The sequence below is a fragment of the Rhinoderma darwinii genome, chromosome 2 (genome assembly GCF_050947455.1).
Source record: "Rhinoderma darwinii isolate aRhiDar2 chromosome 2, aRhiDar2.hap1, whole genome shotgun sequence".
Taxonomy (NCBI): Eukaryota; Metazoa; Chordata; class Amphibia; order Anura; family Rhinodermatidae; genus Rhinoderma; species Rhinoderma darwinii.
The window spans coordinates 480,086,969-480,108,815 of record NC_134688.1 but is presented as its reverse complement, the minus strand read 5'-3'; the positions used below and the strand labels follow the sequence as shown (position 1 = coordinate 480,108,815).

At 48.9% G+C, this 21,847-nt stretch overlaps 1 protein-coding gene across 1 annotated transcript in view; it reads left to right on the top strand.

Moving 5' to 3' along the window:
* Positions 1-20,262, top strand: part of NR1I2 (nuclear receptor subfamily 1 group I member 2) — a 48,964-nt gene extending 28,702 nt beyond the window's left edge. The window contains exons 2-9 of the mRNA XM_075851025.1: positions 3,892-4,170; positions 11,496-11,626; positions 11,999-12,186; positions 12,734-12,870; positions 12,963-13,108; positions 13,197-13,313; positions 14,081-14,189; positions 18,497-20,262. Coding sequence (XP_075707140.1) covers positions 3,977-4,170; positions 11,496-11,626; positions 11,999-12,186; positions 12,734-12,870; positions 12,963-13,108; positions 13,197-13,313; positions 14,081-14,189; positions 18,497-18,641 — 1,167 coding nt within the window. The 5' untranslated portion in view covers positions 3,892-3,976 and the 3' untranslated portion in view covers positions 18,642-20,262. The remainder of the gene's footprint in view (positions 1-3,891; positions 4,171-11,495; positions 11,627-11,998; positions 12,187-12,733; positions 12,871-12,962; positions 13,109-13,196; positions 13,314-14,080; positions 14,190-18,496) is intronic.
* The last annotated feature ends 1,585 nt before the right edge of the window (positions 20,263-21,847 follow it).

Below are 21,847 nucleotides of genomic sequence, written 5' to 3'. Positions count from 1 at the left end.
ATACTGCTCCCTATATACAAGAATATAACTACTATAATACTGCTCCCTATATACAAGAATATAACTACTATAATACTGCTCCTATATACAGGAATATAACTACTATAATACTGCCCCTATATACAAGAATATAACTACTATAATACTGCCCCCTATATACAAGAATATAACTACTATAATACTGCCCCCTATATACAAGAACATAACTACTATAATACTGCCCCTATATACAAGAATATAACTACTATAATACTGCCCCTATATACAAGAATATAACTACTATAATACTGCTCCCTATATACAAGAATATAACTACTATAATACTGCTCCTATATACAGGAATATAACTATTATAATACTGCCCCTATATACAAGAATATAACTACTATAATACTGCCCCCTATATACAAGAATATAACTACTATAATACTGCCCCTATATACAAGAATATAACTACTATAATACTACCCCCTATATACAAGAATATAACTACTATAATACTGCCCCCTATATACAAGAATATAACTACTATAATACTGCTCCTATATACAAGAATATAACTACTATAATACTGCCCCTATATACAAGAATATAACTACTATAATACTGACTCCTAAATACAAGAATATAACTACTATAATACTGCCTCTATATACAAGAATATAACTACTATAATACTACCCTTATATACAAGAATATAACTACTATAATACTGCCCCTATATACAAGAATATAACTACTATAATACTGCTCCTATATACAAGAATATAACTACTATAATACTGCCCCCTATATACAAGAATATAACTAATATAATACTGCCACTATATACAAGAATATAACTACTATAATACTGCCCCTATATACAAGAATATAACTACTATAATACTGCTCCTATATACAAGAATATATCTACTATAATACTGCCCCTATATGCAAGAATATAACTACTATAATACTGCCCCTATATACAAGAATATAACTACTATAATACTGCCCCTATATACAAGAATATAACTACTATAATACTGCTCCTATATACAAGACTATAACTACTATAATACTGCTCCCTATATACAAGAATATAACTACTATAATACTGCCCCTATATACAAGAATATAACTACTATAATACTGCTTCCTATATACAAGAATATAACTACTATAATACTGCTCCTATATACAGGAATATAACTACTATAATACTGCCCCCTATATACAAGAATATAACTACTATAATACTGCCCCTATATACAAGAATATAACTACTATAATACTGCCCCCTATACACAAGAATATAACTACTATAATACTGCCCCCTATATACAAGAATATAACTACTATAATACTGCCCCTATATACAAGAATATAACTACTATAATACTGCCCCCTATACACAAGAATATAACTACTATAATACCGCCCCTATATACAAGAATATAACAACTATAATACTGCTCCTATATACAAGAACATAACTACTATAATACTGCCCCTATATACAAGAATATACCTACTATAATACTGCCCCTATATACAAGAATATAACTACTATAAAACTGCCCCCTATGTACAAGAATATAACCACTATAATACTGCTCCTATATACAAGAATATAACTACTATAATACTGCCCCCTATATACAAGAATATAACTACTATAATACTGCCCCCTATATACAAGAATATAACTACTATAATACTGCCCCTATATACAAGAATATAACTACTATAATACTGCCCCCTATACACAAGAATATAACTACTATAATACCACCCCTATATACAAGAATATAACAACTATAATACTGCTCCTATATACAAGAACATAACTACTATAATACTGCCCCTATATACAAGAATATACCTACTATAATACTGCCCCTATATACAAGAATATAACTACTATAAAACTGCCCCCTATGTACAAGAATATAACCACTATAATACTGCTCCTATATACAAGAATATAACTACTATAATACTGCCCCCTATATACAAGAATATAACTACTATAATACTGCCCCCTATATACAAGAATATAACTACTATAATACTGCCCCTATATACAAGAATATAACTACTATAATACTGCCCCTATATACAAGAATATAACTACTATAATACTGCTCCTATATACAAGAATATAACTACTATAATACTGTTCCTATATACAGGAATATAACTACTATAATACTTCCCCCTATATACAAGAATATAACTACTATAATACTGCCCCCTATATACAGGAATATAACTACTATAATACTGCTCCTATATACAAGAATATAACTACTATAATACTGTTCCTATATACAGGAATATAACTACTATAATACTGCCCCCTATGACTCGGGTTGCAGGGTATTGAGCCTATACTTAGTAATACACGGATATTTATGATCAGATTTGTAGTATGTGACGTTGATGAGTCTTTATTATGTAAGTGGGGGGGGGGGTGTCGGTTTTTGGGTTGTGTATGTTGGAGCTCCTCAGATGTGTCTTCCAGGAATACATTTCTCGCTTCTATCCTGACAGTTCTCTGAGAAGCTCCTCGGCCTCCATTACCCGGCAGGGCAGTGCGCTTCATGTCGCGCAGCGGGTTTCCCCTCCCCCGGAAGGGGTGGTCGGGTTGTCAATCCAGTTAGAAAATCCAGGTAAAGGTGGATTAATGAGTCACCTGGAGCCCCAAACTTTATCCCAAATCACCAAAATATTATGGGGGTATTTGTTGGGGGATGGTCTTGTCCTCTGCTGTTTTTGTGGGATAGTTGTTCTTTTCCTCGCACTATTTCAGGGTTCTTTGAGTTGCGGCCCGTTCCTTCCCTATGTCGTCCCTCCTCGTTCTGTCCTATAATCTGTGGGTTTGTGAATGTGTTTTACATGTTGGGGGGAGGGGTGTCGTTTTTTTATCATTTGGCTTTATTTGTTAGACGTACATGTCACATTGTATTATATCCGGACACTGACACTTATGGATTCAGATTCCTTGACATTGAGGCGCTCCTCTCTTTATTATTATGTCGCCCGGTCAGCGATGTGTCGCACGCGTCCGCTTGGCAGCATCGGGACTGGACAGTTCTATTCGCAGAGGGTAGCATTTCCCAGAATGCCCTGGTTGGCCAATTTGGTGGTGCCTGCAGATCTGTCCATGCCCATGTGTCTGTAAATGCTGCAGATAGTAGAAATACACAGGGTGATTGATCATTGAGATCATAAATAAAAGCGCCCCCTAACTGCCAGGGGGGGAACCTGCATGAAAAAAAAAAAAAATTATAATATTTGTTTTTTAATCTAGCATTTAATAGTCCAGAAATTCTGATAGTCTGGAAATATCTGCACTGGTATGTTTACATAAAGTCCATTCCGTCCGGTTTCCCAGTTTGCATCAGTCTACCAATCATGGGTTGGTCGGAGCTGATTTGACGTAGGCGCCGGGATTGTCTTTAAAGTTGATGTCCACTATTGTCCCCCAAAGAGAAGTTGATCTGTGGTGAACCTGGCTGCTAATATTCAATTCACCTGCAGCGCCTCCACAGGGGAAATGAAGTATTACACTGTAACCATCCAAATCAATGGGCCATGTAATACTATATTTCTCCTGTAGTGGCCGCTGCAGGGCGGCGATCTGGCTTTTGTGAATGACTTGCTTGGAGTAATGATCCAGTGATCGTTCTGTGTCCGCGGGCGCTGGCGGCCTCAGGTAACGCGTCCCGTTATTGAGAACGCTCAGTACTTAGATGGGGACAGTTGAGGAGTTGGTTGTCTTGTTTGTCACGTGTTGCTGCATCTTCTGCCCCCCTCCCCCTCAGCGGGTGTCTTGTGGTCGGCAGCGCCGGCTTCTCGGCAGGATCCTTTATTAATGCTGCCGCTTCTTGTTGTTCCTCGCAGATCTCGCTCGTGTGGGCGCTCGGCAGCCTCTCCTGTCACTATAAGAAGTGGCTGCTCCCGAGCGTCAGAACTCTGGGACTAAACCATGTCCAAAGTTCAGGAAACCATCGTACTGGAGGAAGAAGAGGAGGAGGAGGAAGAAGAGGACGCGTCAGCCAGTGGTGGAATGGGGGACGACGATGAGGACGGCGAACCGAAAATCTGCCGAGCTTGTGGCGACCGAGCTACGGGATATCATTTTAATGCCATGACATGCGAGGGCTGCAAGGGGTTCTTCAGGTAGGTGTCTGCGATGGGGGAGGGTAAAGCTCTGATTGTAAGCCTCTGTTCACACCACGGTTAACACTACAATTGGCATATTTGGAGCTTTCCCGGCGCATAGGGCCCCATTCAGTTTTTGGGTACGATGGACCGGTATGTGTCCGTAAACTTTTTGTTTTGCTGTATAGCACAGGGTAGTAGACTACGCACTAACATACGGAGGCATCCAGTAAAAAATTTAAAAAAAAGCGTATGCAGCGCGGTATATATTTTTTATTTTTTTTTATTAGAATGGGATCCAATTGGCGACGCATTTCACTGTTTGACTGTAGAGTGAGAAACATGGTAAAATAGTCCTGCTGTATATCTGCGACCGCAAGGCTCTGACGTGACGTGAACAGAGCCGAGAACCGCCTCCGCCTGATCAGACGATCGTTACGAAACTTTTCGGAAGCTTGGTCTGAATTTTTAAGCGTGTCTCATGAATTATATCTGGGACAAACCTTTTCATTGCCATAGGAGCCAAGGTTATTCCTCACGGGGCTGAGACACGGGTCACAGAAGTCACATTATCCGGGTCCTAGTCACAGAGAAAAATCACAACTTGTTCTATTAACGGACCAGCACAACCAGAAACCACGCCGGATGGATTGTCTTTTAGTATTTTATTTCATTTTTTATATATTTATTTTAGTATTTTTATTCTTTTTTTTCTTTCTCTTTTTGCGTTTAGTATTTTATTTGATTTTTCTAGTATTTTTTTGTTTTACCATTTTAGTTGATTTTAGTTTTTGGTTTTTATTTTTACTGTTATTTAGTATTTTATTTTATTTATTTTTTTTTGTTTTATTTTATATTATTTTTGTTTATTTTGGCCCCCTTTTTATCCTGTCAATAATCATTCGTTCTAAATGGGGATTCATCTTTTTGCCATGTGACTTTCTATATAGAGGATGAATTAGCCGTCTGTTGTACTAGGTATATGTTATATCCGCCGTGATCGGCAATAGCAAAACCACCAAGAGGGGCTCAATGCTGGAAACAGCCACGTGGTCTAACACCACAACTATGTTTTTTCCTCCTATATAATGAAAAGAGAAATTAAATTACATTTTTTCTTTTCTCCTAATATTTGTATTAATGACCATTCATATATTTGTGTACAATCGCTCACGTGAAGTCACCGCTGCGCACTACACAACCGAGTGATAAATCAGACCATTTGGATATTTTATAGAATTATAGGTTATCCCCTCCGATCCTGTGTGGGGGGGGGGGGTCTGACTTCTGGGCCCGGCGATCCTGCTGTGCTGAGTCCCTTTTATTGCAGGGGGTCCCAGGGATCCGAGCGAGAGATGCCGTCACTTTATGAGCTGGAAAAAGAAATCGACCGTATAATAATACATGAAAAATATTCAAAATATAAAAGCCTCAAAAATATATAAATAGATATAAAATAACAGCGGATAGACCAAATAACCGCATATTCATGTTCCCAGAGTAGCGGCTCTTCACCCCGACCCTCTGCCAACCCTCCCTGCCCCCGCCACATATTCCTTGTCGCTAGAATCCACACATCTGATGTAAAGGCCTCGGGGTATCGGCACGTGGTTCTGTTTCCGGGAATATCTCGGCGGTGTCGCTCGGCCGTCATCCCGTATAATTACCTGGACCAATTAGTCTCTGAGAGGGTTGCAAATTGCGGAGGTTTTTGAGCCCCTGAAAATGTAAGAGAATCACATGACGTGGCGGCCGATGGGTATTAAGTGTCCTTATGTTTTATATAAACCTCTCATTAGGTCACGAAGGAAGAACACCAGTTGCTAGGCAACCGTAAGACTCCATTGTGGTCGGGCCTGAGAGCATAAATCGAAAAAAGGGCGTTATTGCGACAAGTACAAGGAAGGGGCAGCCGAGCATGACTGTATGTGCATATGGGTTTCCTATAAAGCTGCCGCCATAGAGAGAACACGTGAGGAGTCATAACAAGGACTACAAGCAGGGAAAAGGGACCAAGAGAGGCCATTGAATATACCAGCGGAGGCGCTCAATGCCCGGCAGCAGCTGCAAAAGCAAAAACAGTTTTAGGCCTCATTTACACGAGCGTGTGCATTTTGCGCGCGCAAAAAACGCAGCGTTTTGCGTGCGCAAAAGGCACTTGCCAGCTCCGTGTGTCATCAGTGTATGATGCGCGGCTGCGTGATTTTCGCGCAGCCGCCATCATAGAGATGAGGCTAGTCGACGCCCGTCACTGTCCATGTTGCTGAAAGAGTTAACTGATCGGCAGTAACTCTTTCAGCACCCTCGACAGTGCATTCCGATCACCATAGCGAGCAACCTGTTTAAAAAAAAAGAGGTTCGTACTTACCGAGAACTTCCCGGCCGTTGCCTTGGTGACGCGCCCTTGGTGACGCGCCTCTCTTGACATCTGGCCCCACCTCCCTGGATGACGCGGCAGTTCATGTGACCGCTGCAGCCTGTGCTTGGCTTGTGATTGGCTGCAGCTGTCACTTGGACTGAATTGTCATCCCGGGAGGTCAGACTGGAGGAAGAAGCCGGGAGTTATCGGTAAGTCAGAACTTTATTTTTTTTTGACACGTTCACGTATATTGGGATCGGAAGTCACTGTCCAGGGTGCTGAACCAGTTTAACTCTTTCAGCACCCTGCACAGTGACTGTCTCCTGCCGGGTTCGGTCAAAACGAGTTTGGCCGAACCCGGTAAAGGTCGGTTCGCTCATGTGTAAGACACTCCGTTCGGATGTTTGTAAACAGAAAAGCACGTGGTGCTTTTCTGTTTACATTCATCCTTTTGACAGCTCTTGCGCGAATCACGCAGTTCGCACGGAAGTGCTTCCTTGCGACCTTCGTGGTTTTCACGCACCCATTGACTTCAATGGGTGCGTGATGCGCGAAAAACTCAGAATTTTAGAACATGTCGTGAGTTTTACGCAACGCACTCGCGCTGAGCAAAATTCACGCATCGTCTGCACTGCCCCATAGAGTAATATAGGTGCATACGACACGCGTGAAAAGCACGCGCGTCGCACGCGCGTATATTACGCTCGTGTAAATGAGGCCTTAGGTTGCAAAAAAAAAAAAAAGCTTGAACCTGCAATTCATATAATATTGCCCTTGTATGAGTGACTTGGGGGGCACCATCTTGACAATGGGGCGCCGTTTTGGTTAGAACAATGTAGGAAGGATATAGTAGAACAGGAGGGAGTTTAGAGGCAGCGTCTGGATTAGTGAAAGAGGTGGAAGGTCTGGTATAACCAAGGCTGGAAAAACTGGACAAAAAAAAGTGATGTCACGTGAACTATGCATTATACAGAACGGGTGAGGGGCACCTTATAATCCGAATAGGGAGGGGTTCTTTACAGTAAGAGCAGGGAAATTGTGGACTGTCCAACCACAAGACATAGTAATCCACAGAATAAGGCCCAGTTCACACGGCTTTGTCTTTTTCCTGGGTGGTTTTTGACAGCGCGCAAAACTGTAAAAGTGTCAGGTCCTTTCTCGGAGCGATTTTCACCTCTAAACCTCCATCAATGGGAGACAGAAAAAAAAGGTGTTGTTGTTTTGGGGGTTTTTTTAAGGTTTTTTTACCGAAAACTATTTGTGGTTTTTGCATTTGCTTAAGAAAAAAAAAAGTCCCTAAAATAATCTCATTGAAAAAACGTGTCCTGAAAACAAACCTGTAGAAAGCGGACGAGACAATGATATGGTGACGACTTCTGATCATTAGGACAGCGGGGTGGAGATCGTCACCTGTAGGTGGGACTATGGCTATGGGATCAGGTGTCAAGTATGGATGCGGTGCAGGAACGTTCTGCTCCGGGGGAGGGGAGAGCTCCGCAGCGTCACTACTTCCTGCTGTGCAGCCTGGAACGTATGAAGATGTGATGACAATGGATGTTTACTATAGGGTTCAGCACCTCCACCTGCTGCGCCCTCCACGTGTCAGACCCCCCTGACGGCAGCAAAACACCAGGTGATAACGGCTGCATGGATGTGTATCTACAGTGTGTGTATATATATACTGCAGGGAGGTGATCAGCCTGTGGCACTGCTGAGGGGTTATCAATGTAGCGTGGCATGGGGGCGATCAGCCTGTGGCACTGCTGAGGTGTTATCAATGCGGCGTGGCATGGAGGCGATCAGCCTGTGGCACTGCTGAGGTGTTATCAATGTGGCGTGGCATGGAGGCAATCAGCCTGTGGCACTGCTGAGGTGTTATCAATGCGGCGTGGCATGGGGGCGATCAGCCTGTGGCACTGCTGAGGTGTTATCAATATAGCGTGGCATGGAGGTCATCAGCCTGTGGCACTGCTGAGGTGATATCAATGTAGCGTGGCATGGAGGTCATCAGCCTGTGGCACTGCTGAGGTGTTATCAATGCGGCGTGGCATGGAGGTCATCAGCCTGTGGCACTGCTGAGGTGTTATCAATGCGGCGTGGCATGGAGGTCATCAGCCTGTGGCACTGCTGAGGTGTTATCAATATGGCGTGGCATGGAGGCAATCAGCCTGTGGCACTGCTGAGGTGTTATCAATGTAGCGTGGCATGGAGGTCATCAGCCTGTGGCACTGCTGAGGTGATATCAATGTAGCGTGGCATGGAGGTGATCAGCCTGTGGCACTGCTGAGGTGTTATAAATGCGGCGTGGCATGGAGGTGATCAGCCTGTGGCACTGCTGAGGTGTTATCAATGCTGCGTGGCATGGAGGTGATCAGCCTGTGGCACTGCTGAGGTGTTATCAATATGGCGTGGCATGGGGGCGATCAGCCTGTGGCACTGCTGAGGTGTTATCAATGCGGCGTGGCATGGGGGCGATCAGCCTGTGGCACTGCTGAGGTGTTATCAATATAGCGTGGCATGGAGGTCATCAGCCTGTGGCACTGCTGAGGTGTTATCAATGTAGCGTGGCATGGAGGTCATCAGCCTGTGGCACTGCTGAGGTGTTATCAATATGGCGTGGCATGGGGGCGATCAGCCTGTGGCACTGCTGAGGTGTTATCAATATAGCGTGGCATGGAGGTCATCAGCCTGTGGCACTGCTGAGGTGATATCAATGTAGCGTGGCATGGAGGTCATCAGCCTGTGGCACTGCTGAGGTGTTATCAATGCGGCGTGGCATGGAGGTCATCAGCCTGTGGCACTGCTGAGGTGATATCAATGTAGCGTGGCATGGAGGTCATCAGCCTGTGGCACTGCTGAGGTGTTATCAATATGGCGTGGCATGGAGGCAATCAGCCTGTGGCACTGCTGAGGTGTTATCAATGTAGCGTGGCATGGAGGTCATCAGCCTGTGGCACTGCTGAGGTGATATCAATGTAGCGTGGCATGGAGGTGATCAGCCTGTGGCACTGCTGAGGTGTTATCAATGCGGCGTGGCATGGAGAGGATCAACCTGTGGCACTGCTGAGGTGTTATCAATGCTGCGTGGCATGGAGGTGATCAGCCTGTGGCACTGCTGAGGTGTTATCAATATGGCGTGGCATGGGGGCGATCAGCCTGTGGCACTGCTGAGGTGTTATCAGTGCGGCGTGGCATGGAGGCGATCAGCCTGTGGCACTGCTGAGGTGATATCAATGTAGCGTGGCATGGGGGCGATCAGCCTGTGGCACTGCTGAGGTGATATCAATGTAGCGTGGCATGGGGGCGATCAGCCTGTGGCACTGCTGAGGTGTTATCAATATGGCGTGGCATGGAGGTGATCAGCCTGTGGCACTGCTGAGGTGTTATCAATGCTGCGTGGCATGGAGGTGATCAGCCTGTGGCACTGCTGAGGTGTTATCAATATGGCGTGGCATGGGGGCGATCAGCCTGTGGCACTGCTGAGGTGTTATCAATATGGCGTGGCATGGGGGCGATCAGCCTGTGGCACTGCTGAGGTGATATCAATGTAGCGTGGCATGGGGGCGATCAGCCTGTGGCACTGCTGAGGTGATATCAATGTAGCGTGGCATGGGGGCGATCAGCCTGTGGCACTGCTGAGGTGATATCAATGTAGCGTGGCATGGGGGCGATCAGCCTGTGGCACTGCTGAGGTGATATCAATGTAGCGTGGCATGGGGGCGATCAGACTGTGGCACTGCTGAGGTGATATCAATGCGGCGTGGCATGGAGGTGATCAGCCTGTGGCACTGCTGAGGTGTTATCAATGCTGCGTGGCATGGGGGCGATCAGCCTGTGGCACTGCTGAGGTGTTATCAATGCGGCGTGGCATGGAGGGGATCAGCCTGTGGCACTGCTGAGGTGATATCAATGTAGCGTGGCATGGGGGCGATCAGCCTGTGGCACTGCTGAGGTGTTATCAATATGGCGTGGCATGGAGGTGATCAGCCTGTTATACACACACACACACACACACACACTCCTACATGTATACACATCACACATAGCCATCATACACCTCATATACACAATCCTACATGCACACACACACACACACACACACACACACACACACTCCTACATGTATACACATCATACATAGCCATCATACACCTCATATACACAATCCTACATGTACACACACACACACACACACACACACACACACACACACTCCTATATGTACACACATCACACATAGCCATCATACACCTCATGCCCCTTGTTATGTTCTATCCTGCTGTAACTGTGGCGATATATTCCCTCCTGTGTGTGACTCTGCTCCACCAACAGGAAGTTACTGGTGAGCAACCGATCAATGTGCGCTCCTCTGTAACTTCCTCCTCCTGTGCCGAGCTCCGCAGGGGACGGACTGTCTGCCCAAAACCATCTATAAATCATCTGCTGGGACAAGTGACCGTCTCAGGACAGGGGCAGGAGTGTGAGACACTTCATTTACTAGTGTGCCCTCCTCTCCCTGTGTCCTCTACCCCCATGTGTCACATTTAATAGTGTCCCCTCATCTCCCTGTGTCCTCTACCCCCATGTGTCACATTTAATAGTGTCCCCTCATCTCCCTGTGTCCTCTACCCCCATGTGTCACATTTAATAGTGTCCCCTCCTCTCCCTGTGTCCTCTCTATCCCCATGTGTCACATTTAATAGTGTCCCCTCATCTCCCTGTGTTCTCTCTATCCCCATGTGTCACATTTAATAGTGTCCCCTCATCTCCCTGTGTCCTCTCTATCCCCATGTGTCACATTTAATAGTGTCCCCTCATCTCCCTGTGTTCCCTCTATCCCCATGTGTCACATTTAATCTCCTCTCCCCGTGTGTCCTGTTATTAGCGTCCCCTCTGTCCCTGTGTGTCACATTATTCGTGTTCCCTCATCTACCCGTGGGTCACGTTCCCCTCTGCTAAACATGTGATGTCTCTTCTCCACCAGGCGCGCCATGAAACGGAGCCTGCGTCTCAGCTGCCCCTTCCAGAACGCCTGCGTCATCAACAAGAATAATCGGCGGCACTGCCAGTCCTGCCGGCTGAAGAAATGCCTGGACATCGGGATGAAGAAGGAGCGTACGTTGGTAACCATAGTGACACCTATATGTAAATGTGGCTGCGGCTCCGCAGGTCCCGCCTCCCTCTGCTTTATTGTTGCGGTCGGGTTAATTTTCCTGGGGAGGCCACGCCCATAGCCGCAGAGATACGTCGTAGGCTGAGTTGGCGGTCAGACGCAGCGAGGGTTGCGCCGGCTGCGCGTTCCCAGTACCGGAGCTGCATAATCTGCCGGCTGCATAGACACAAATGTGTGCTCCGAAAATACAGGCGGACATGTCTATGGAAACGGCCTTTGGCGGTGGCGACTTTACACCGTGTTTATTGGCCTTCTGACTCTAGGACAGGAGGGGGAAGGACTCCAAGTTCTGATGGTTTTTTTCTCACCCGCAGTGATCATGTCCGACGAGGCCGTAAAGCTCCGACGTTCCCTCATTAAGAAGAAGCAGGGGTTGTCCCCGGTACCGGCCCTGCCCCCCGCGACCAGCCTGACGGAGGAGCAGGAGAAGATGGTGAGGCAGCTCTCAGAAGCTCAGAAGAAGACGTTTGACTGGAACTTCACCCACTTCAGGAACTACCGGGTATAAATAAAACGGGAAGAACATTCTAGACGTATGCGCGGGGGGTGGAGTACGAGGCTTTATTCTTAAAGGGCTCGTCCACTCTTATGTAAGTAAGGGTTAATCAGCTATGATCAGGGACTCCGGCTGAGCTGCATTGTCTGTTGGAGGTAGTCTGAAATCCATTATATTTCTCATCAAGCTGCTGTGCTGCTTGTCCTCCATGCCTTACACTGCAGCTCTGCTTGTCCTCCATGCTTTACCCTGCAGCTCTGCTCTGTTAGGACATTGCTATCAATGACTCCAGCTTAGCTGAAATGTTCATTAAAGTCTAGGGTAATCTGACATGTACCTCCTGTCTCATGGAGTTTAGGCTTCTGCTCTGTATTTCCGCCATGCTTTACACAGCAGCTCTGCATGGGATTAGATCATGGCTCATTAGGCAGCGATTTTGAGGATAACCTTTCATTAGGTGCCGGCTGTAGGGGTGACATAGGATATAGTTTGGCGATTACAGAATATCACTCATATGTAACTTGCACTTAAATAATTGACGTTTTATTCTTAGCCTATCAGGCGGCACCAGGATCCCCCGGACCAGCACCAGGAATCCACTGCCTTCTTGATGTTACCTCACATATCCGACCTGGTCACCTATATGATCAAGGGAATCATAAACTTTGCCAAAATTGTCCCGTATTTCAGGTACAGAACTCCCTCCATATAATGACACTGCCCTACCAGGCATTCCTGTATGTGCAGTCATGTGACTTCCTCCCCTGCGTCTGACCTATCAGGGATCTGGGTATGGAGGACCAGATCGCTCTTCTGAAAGGCTGCGCCCTGGAGCTCTGCGTCATACGATTTAACTCGGTTTTCGACTACAGGACGCAAACCTGGTCATGTGGTCAGTTCAGCTATAACAGTGACGATCTGGCCATGGGTGAGTATACAGCACGCCCGCTTGTCATACGTTGCCGTATACGTGCCCTATCGTAATCATAGCGATTCTATTGTCTCCTCCCCCGCAGCCGGATTCCACCAGCTCTTTTTACAGCCGCTGATACGATTCCACTGTATGTTGCGGAAGCTGTGCCTGCACATTGAGGAGTACGCGCTGATGCAAGCCATCTCCCTGTTCTCCGCAGGTACAGTAACGTGTGGCACATGGGTCACCTCCACCTGTATCTATAGATAGTTATCATAAACTCCACCCCCTTACAGACGGGAGCCATTTACAAACATCTGAACCTTTAGTAGTCTGTAGTTCATGTGGGCTGTTATGTGGCATTGTCATATTTGCCCCTCCCCCTTATGTACTAATAGAAAGTAGCCACAGGGTCTATGAGAGTAACCGCCACAAGACTGATGGACTAGGGAAGAAAAAAGGGAGCGGAAGAATCAGGGAAGTGTCTATGAATGTAAGCTGGGTGACCGAGTGACCAAAAACAGCTTCCCATAGACTTCAAAATGGCTGACAATGGTTGCAGCTGCCTATCCCAGTCATAGAAGGAAGAACATTTCTGTAACACACAACTCCCGCGACCAAGAGAACAGGAACATTGTAGAAAATAAATAAAGTGGTCATCAGGTGGGGGCGCTATTACGTGTTTAAAGAAATAAGTTAAAAAAATACAACCCGAAGAATTCTGTAGTCAAAATGTTGCAATTATAAATTGTTGCACTTCTGTTGTGTATCACATGTATCAGAACTGTGGTCATGTGACCACTCGTGCGTTCTTCCGCTCGTCTCGCGTCCAGCAGCTCATGTGACCACGTACTTGTCAGAAATGGGGTCACGGGTCATGTGGTGCGTTCACGAGTGCGGGGGTCACATGTTGTTGCAGCGTCTTGATGCTCGGAGACAGACGCTTTTTTGTTCGCATCTTTTGAGACTTGTGACTTTGTATTCCAGACCGGCCGGGTGTCCGCGACCATCAAAAAATCGATAAGATCCAGGAACATCTGGCGTTAACCCTCATGGCTTACATAGAGAGCCAGCGGCCGCCATCTCTGCAGAGCAGGTGAGATGTGTGCGGGTATAAATCAGCTCTGCCGTACGTGTCATGTGATCAGCTCCCACCTCTCATGTCTCACCTGTGCTTCTTGTCGGGTGTCGCTCCTCCTCAAAACTTTCATTTATAGTAGAAAAATTACTTCCAGTCAAATTCCCCTGCTGTACAGGTGTGTCTCGTGTTACCTGCCCTCCGGTGACTGCTGTACAGGTGTGTCTCGTGTTACCTGCCCTCCGGTGACTGCTGTACAGATGTGTCTCGTGTTACCTGCCCTCTAGTGACTGCTGTACAGATGTGTCTCGTGTTACCTGCCCTCCGGTGACTGCTGTACAGGTGTGTCTCGTGTTAGCTGCCCTCCAGTGACTGCTGTACAGGTGTGTCTCGTGTTAGCTGCCCTCCGGTGACTGCTGTACAGGTGTGTCTCGTGTTACCTGCCCTCCGGTGACTGCTGTACAGGTGTGTCTCGTGTTAGCTGCCCTCCAGTGACTGCTGTACAGGTGTGTCTCGTGTTACCTGCCCTCCGGTGACTGCTGTACAGGTGTGTCTCGTGTTAGCTGCCCTCCAGTGACTGCTGTACAGGTGTGTCTCGTGTTAGCTGCCCTCCGGTGACTGCTGTACAGGTGTGTCTCGTGTTAGCTGCCCTCCGGTGACTGCTGTACAGGTGTGTCTCATGTTAGCTGCCCTCCGGTGATTGCTGTACAGGTGTGTCTCATGTTAGCTGCCCTCCAGTGACTGCTGTACAGGTGTGTCTCGTGTTACCTGCCCTCCAGTGACTGCTGTACAGGTGTGTCTCGTGTTACCTGCCCTCCAGTGACTGCTGTACAGTTGTGTCTCGTGTTACCTGCCCTCCGGTGACTGCTGTACAGGTGTGTCTCGTGTTACCTGCCCTCCGGTGATTTCTGTACAGGTGTGTCTCGTGTTACCTGCCCTCTAGTGACTGCTGTACAGGTGTGTCTCGTGTTAGCTGCCCTCCGGTGACTGCTGTACAGGTGTGTCTCGTGTTAGCTGCCCTCCGGTGACTGCTGTACAGGTGTGTCTCGTGTTACCTGCCCTCTAGTGACTGCTGTACAGGTGTGTCTCGTGTTACCTGCCCTCCAGTGACTGCTGTACAGGTGTGTCTCGTGTTACCTGCCCTCTAGTGACTGCTGTACAGGTGTGTCTCGTGTTACCTGCCCTCCAGTGACTGCTGTACAGGTGTGTCTCGTGTTACCTGCCCTCTAGTGACTGCTGTACAGGTGTGTCTCGTGTTACCTGCCCTCCAGTGACTGCTGTACAGGTGTGTCTTGTGTTACCTGCCCTCCAGTGACTGCTGTACAGGTGTGTTTCGTATTACCTGCCCTCCGGTGACTGCTGTACAGGTGTGTCTCGTGTTACCTGCCCTCCAGTGACTGCTGTACAGGTGTGTCTCGTGTTACCTGCCCTCCAGTGACTGCTGTACAGGTGTGTCTTGTGTTACCTGCCCTCCAGTGACTGCTGTACAGGCGTGTCTCGTGTTACCTGCCCTCTAGTGACTGCTGTACAGGTGTGTCTCGTGTTACCTGCCCTCCAGTGACTGCTGTACAGGTGTGTCTCGTGTTACCTGCCCTCCGGTGACTGCTGTACAGGCGTGTCTCGTGTTACCTGCCCTCCAGTGACTGCTGTGCAGGTGTGTCTCGTGTTACCTGCCCTCCGGTGACTACTGTACAGGTGTGTCTCGTGTTACCTGCCCTCCGGTGACTTCTGTACAGGTGTGTCTCGTGTTACCTGCCCTCCGGTGACTGCTGTACAGGTGTGTCTCGTGTTACCTTCCCTCTAGTGATTGCTGTACAGGTGTGTCTCGTGTTACCTGCCCTCCAGTGACTGCTGTGCAGGTGTGTCTCGTGTTACCTGCCCTCTAGTGATTGCTGTACAGGCGTGTCTCGTGTTACCTGCCCTCCAGTGACTGCTGTACAGGTGTGCCTCGTGTTACCTGCCCTCCGGTGACTGCTGTACAGGTGTGTCTCGTGTTACCTGCCCTCCGGTGACTGCTGTACAGGTGTGTCTCGTGTTACCTGCCCTCCGGTGACTGCTGTACAGGTGTGCCTCGTGTTACCTGCCCTGCAGTGACTGCTGTGCAGGTGTGTCTCGTGTTACCTGCCCTCTAGTGACTGCTGTACAGGTGTGTCTCGTGTTACCTGCCCTCCGGTGACTGCTGTACAGGCGTGTCTCGTGTTACCTGCCCTCCAGTGATTGCTGTACAGGTGTGTCTCGTGTTACCTGCCCTCCGGTGACTGCTGTACAGGCGTGTCTCGTGTTACCTGCCCTCTAGTGATTGCTGTACAGGTGTGTCTCGTATTACCTGCCCTCCAGTGACTGCTGTACAGGTGTGTCTCGTGTTACCTGCCCTCCGGTGACTGCTGTACAGGCGTGTCTCGTGTTACCTGCCCTCTAGTGATTGCTGTACAGGTGTGTCTCGTATTACCTGCCCTCCAGTGACTGCTGTACAGGTGTGTCTCGTGTTACCTGCCCTCCAGTGACTGCTGTACAGGTGTGTCTCGTGTTACCTGCCCTCCGGTGACTTCTGTACAGGTGTGTCTCGTGTTACCTGCCCTCCAGTGACTTCTGTACAGGCGTGTCTCGTGTTACCTGCCCTCCAGTGACTTCTGTACAGGTGTGTCTCGTGTTACCTGCCCTCCAATGACTTCTGTACAGGTGTGTCTCGTGTTACCTGCCCTCCAGTGACTTCTGTACAGGCGTGTCTCGTGTTACCTGCCCTCTAGTGACTTCTGTACAGGTGTGTCTCGTGTTACCTGCCCTCCAGTGACTGCTGTACAGGCGTGTCTCGTGTTACCTGCCCTCTAGTGATTGCTGTACAGGTGTGTCTCGTGTTACCTGCCCTCCAGTGACTGCTGTACAGGTGTGTCTCGTGTTACCTGCCCTCCGGTGACTTCTGTACAGGTGTGTCTCGTGTTACCTGCCCTCTAGTGACTGCTGTACAGGTGTGTCTCGTGTTACCTGCCCTCCAGTGACTGCTGTACAGGCGTGTCTCGTGTTACCTGCCCTCTAGTGATTGCTGTACAGGTGTGTCTCGTGTTACCTGCCCTCCAGTGACTGCTGTACAGGTGTGTCTCGTGTTACCTGCCCTCCGGTGACTTCTGTACAGGTGTGTCTCGTGTTACCTGCCCTCCGGTGACTGCTGTACAGGTGTCTCTCGTGTTACCTGCCCTCTGGTGACTGCTGTACAGGTGTGTCTCGTGTTACCTGCCCTCTAGTGATTGCTGTACAGGCGTGTCTCGTGTTACCTGCCCTCCAGTGATTGCTGTACAGGTGTGTCTCGTGTTACCTGCCCTCCGGTGACTGCTGTACAGGTGTGTCTCGTGTTACCTGCCCTCTAGTGACTGCTGTACAGGTGTGTCTCGTGTTACCTGCCCTCCAGTGACTGCTGTACAGGTGTGTCTCGTGTTACCTGCCCTCCAGTGACTGCTGTACAGGTGTGTCTCGTGTTACCTGCCCTCCAGTGACTGCTGTACAGGTGTGTTTCGTATTACCTGCCCCCTCCAGTGACTGCTGTACAGGTGTGTCTCGTGTTACCTGCCCTCCAGTGACTGCTGTACAGGTGTGTCTCGTGTTACCTGCCCTCCAGTGACTGCTGTACAGGTGTGTCTCGTGTTACCTGCCCTCCGGTGACTGCTGTACAGGTGTGTCTCGTGTTACCTGCCCTCCGGTGACTGCTGTACAGGTGTGTCTCGTGTTACCTGCCCTCCAGTGACTGCTGTACAGGTGTGCCTCGTGTTACCTGCCCTCCAGTGACTGCTGTACAGGTGTGTCTCGTGTTACCTGCCCTCCAGTGACTGCTGTACAGGTGTGTCTCGTGTTACCTGCCCTCCAGTGACTGCTGTACAGGTGTGTCTCGTGTTACCTGCCCTCCAGTGACTGCTGTACAGGTGTGTTTCGTATTACCTGCCCCCTCCAGTGACTGCTGTACAGGTGTGTCTCGTGTTACCTGCCCTCCAGTGACTGCTGTACAGGTGTGTCTCGTGTTACCTGCCCTCCAGTGACTGCTGTACAGGTGTGTCTCGTGTTACCTGCCCTCCGGTGACTGCTGTACAGGTGTGCCTCGTGTTACCTGCCCTCCGGTGACTGCTGTACAGGTGTGCCTCGTGTTACCTGCCCTCCAGTGACTGCTGTACAGGTGTGTCTCGTGTTACCTGCCCTCCGGTGACTGCTATACAGGTGTGTCTCGTGTTGCCTGCCCTCCGGTGACTGCTGTACAGGTGTGTCTCGTGTTACCTGCCCTCCGGTGACTGCTGTACAGGTGTGCCAAGTGACTTTTGACTTCTGATTTTATTTTTTTCCAGATTCCTTTTTGCAAAGATCATGGAGTGTCTGACGGAGCTGCGTACCATGAACGACGAGCACAGTAAGCAGCTGCTGCACATCTGGGACATTCAGCCGGATTTCACCCCGCTCCTGCACGAGGTGTTCAGCAGATTGCCGGAGTGACCTCTGACCTCCCACTTACTGGATCTGTTACCGTATAAACGGCGTCCGTCTGTCGGGGGGTCGTCGCTCCGTCCACGTTCTCTCATCATAAACGTCTCGACCGGCTCAGAGTTTCCGCCTACCCATCGCGCTTGGCGTATCAGGTGAGGACCGTGGTCCCGACAGACGGATACCGTAAACAGCTTGTGCTTATCAAATGGGAATTATCGTAAATTGCGGCGTTTCCGTTTTTCACTCGCGAACACATCACATTACAGGAGACCGGCAGCGAAAATCTCAGGACATCAGGAAAACGCACAATCTGCCCAAGTCTCATCTACCTGAATGTACAAACCCTCAGCCGTAACTGCACCGGGCGGTGGTCTCGCCTCGTCGCTCGCCTGCAGCATCGTCACAAATAAGCTAGAACCACAACCAATCATCTACCTGTGAACCAGCAGAGCTGACACTTCACCTGCCCCCAGCGCTAGGGTCCATCTTGTGGGCAGAGAAAACCGCACGTTCCGTTATTTTATCCCGTAGGGCAGCACTTATTTAATTTTTTCGTTTTTGCCCCAACAAGATAGCGAGACGATCACCGAAGACGCCGCCTGATTTTATTTTACCCGAAGAGGATAATTAAGATGTAAGATTGAGATTTCTCCTTAATGAATGTATTCAGCACAAGGCGTAACGGGAGGAGACGGCGGCGATCGGAAATTCCTTTTTACTCTATAAACTGGGAGCGGCTCAGGACATCATTATAAGGTCCCAATAAAGAATGGGAGGGGAGGGGTTAAAGTGCCAAACCCAATATTTGCCTTCACTTCACTACATCTGTCCATAGATGAATGCCTCATGCCTTTATTGGGGGCCACAGGAAGGGGCTTCTGCTGGCATAGGTTACATCTCTGTGAAACGTAAGTAACTTTGTTATGATCAGGTCTTATACTCTAGTCACATCCAAAGCTGCACTCAAAATCCTGCTGTTACATTATGTCTCTTACTCCAGTCACCTCCAGAGCTGCTGGCATAAAATCCATCAGGGCTGTGCTCACAGTTACCCTCCTATTTGAGCTGCCCGAGATCTTTGCAGTAGAATTCAGAATTCAGCTTTAGGTGTGATTGGAGTATATGAGATTTGCTCAACACTATGTATAGATTTAGACAATGAATTGTTTGGTGGTGAAGCCGCATCTTCTATATACAGTACTGTGCAAACGTTTTAGGCAGTTGTGGAAAAATTCTGCAGGCCACAGTGAAGCATGGTGGAGGGTCCGGGAGAGCGGTACAATAATGAGGGTCTGCAGGCAGCAGTGAAGCATGGTGGAGGGTCCTGGAGAGCGGTACAATAATGAGGGTCTGCAGGCAGCAGTGAAGCATGGTGGGGGGTCCTGGAGAGCGGTACAATAATGAGGGTCTGCAGGCAGCAGTGAAGGTGGTGGAGGGTCCTGGAGAGCGGTACAATAATGAGGGTCTGCAGGCAGCAGTGAAGCATGGTGGAGGGTCCTGGAGAGCGGTACAATAATGAGGGTCTGCAGGCAGCAGTGAGGCATGGTGGAGGGTCCTGGAGAGCGGTACAATAATGAGGGTCTGCAGGCAGCAGTGAAGGTGGTGGAGGGTCCTGGAGAGCGGTACAATAATGAGGGTCTGCAGGCAGCAGTGAAGCATGGTGGAGGGTCCGGGAGAGCGGTACAATAATGAGGGTCTGCAGGCAGCAGTGAAGCATGGTGGAGGGTCCTGGAGAGCGGTACAATAATGAGGGTCTGCAGGCAGCAGTGAAGGTGGTGGAGGGTCCTGGAGAGCGGTACAATAATGAGGGTCTGCAGGCAGCAGTGAAGCATGGTGGAGGGTCCTGGAGAGCGGTACAATAATGAGGGTCTGCAGGCAGCAGTGAAGATGGTGGAGGGTCCGGGAGAGTGGTACAATAATGAGGGTCTGCAGGCAGTAGTGAAGATGGTGGGGGGTCCGGGAGAGTGGTACAATAATGAGGGTCTGCAGGCAGCAGTGAAGCATGGTGGAGGGTCCTGGAGAGCGGTACAATAATGAGGGTCTGCAGGCAGCAGTGAAGCATGGTGGAGGGTCCTGGAGAGCGGTACAATAATGAGGGTCTGCAGGCAGCAGTGAAGATGGTGGAGGGTCCGGGAGAGTGGTACAATAATGAGGGTCTGCAGGCAGTAGTGAAGATGGTGGGGGGTCCGGGAGAGTGGTACAATAATGAGGGTCTGCAGGCAGCAGTGAAGCATGGTGGAGGGTCCTGGAGAGCGGTACAATAATGAGGGTCTGCAGGCAGCAGTGAAGCCTGGTGGAGGGTCCTGGAGAGCGGTACAATAATGAGGGTCTGCAGTCAGCAGTGAAGCATGATGGAGGGTCCTGGAGAGCGGTACAATAATGAGGGTCTGCAGGCAGCAGTGAAGCATGGTGGAGGGTCCTGGAGAGCGGTTCAATAATGAGGGTCTGCAGGTAACAGTGAAGCATGGTGGAGGGTCCTGAAGAGCAGCACAATAATGAGGGCCTGCAGGCAGCAGTGAAGCATGGTGGAGGGTCCTGGAGAGCAGTACAATAATGATGGTCTGCAGGCAGCAGTGAAGCATGATGGAGGGTCCTGGAGAGCAGTACAATAATGAGGGTCTGCAGGCAGTAGTGAAGATGGTGGAGGGTCCGGGAAAGCGGTAAAATAATGAGGGTCTGCAGGCAGCAGTGAAGCATGGTGGAGGGTCCTGGAGAGCGGTACAATAATGAGGGTCTGCAGGCAGCAGTGAAGCATGGTGGAGGGTCCTGGAGAGCGGTACAATAATGAGGGTCTGCAGGTAACAGTGAAGCATGGTGGAGGGTCCTGGAGAGCGGTACAATAATGAGGGTCTGCAGGCAGCAGTGAAGATGGTGGAGGGTCCAGGAGAGCAGTACAATAATGAGGGTCTGCAGACAGCAGTGAAGATGGTGGAGGGTCCGGGAAAGCGGTACAATAATGAGCGTTTGCAGGGAAGCATGGTGGGGGGTCCTGGAGAGCGGTACAATAATGCGAGTCTGCAGGCAACAGTGAAGGTGGTGGAGAGCGGTACAATAATGAGGGTCTGTAGGCAGCAGTGAAGCATGGTGGAGGGTCCTGGAGAGCGGTACAATAATGAGGGTCTGCAGGCAGCAGTGAAGATGGTGGGGGTCCGGGAGAGCGGTACAATAATGTGGGTCTGCAGGCAGCAGTGAAGCATGGTGGAGGGTCCTCGAGA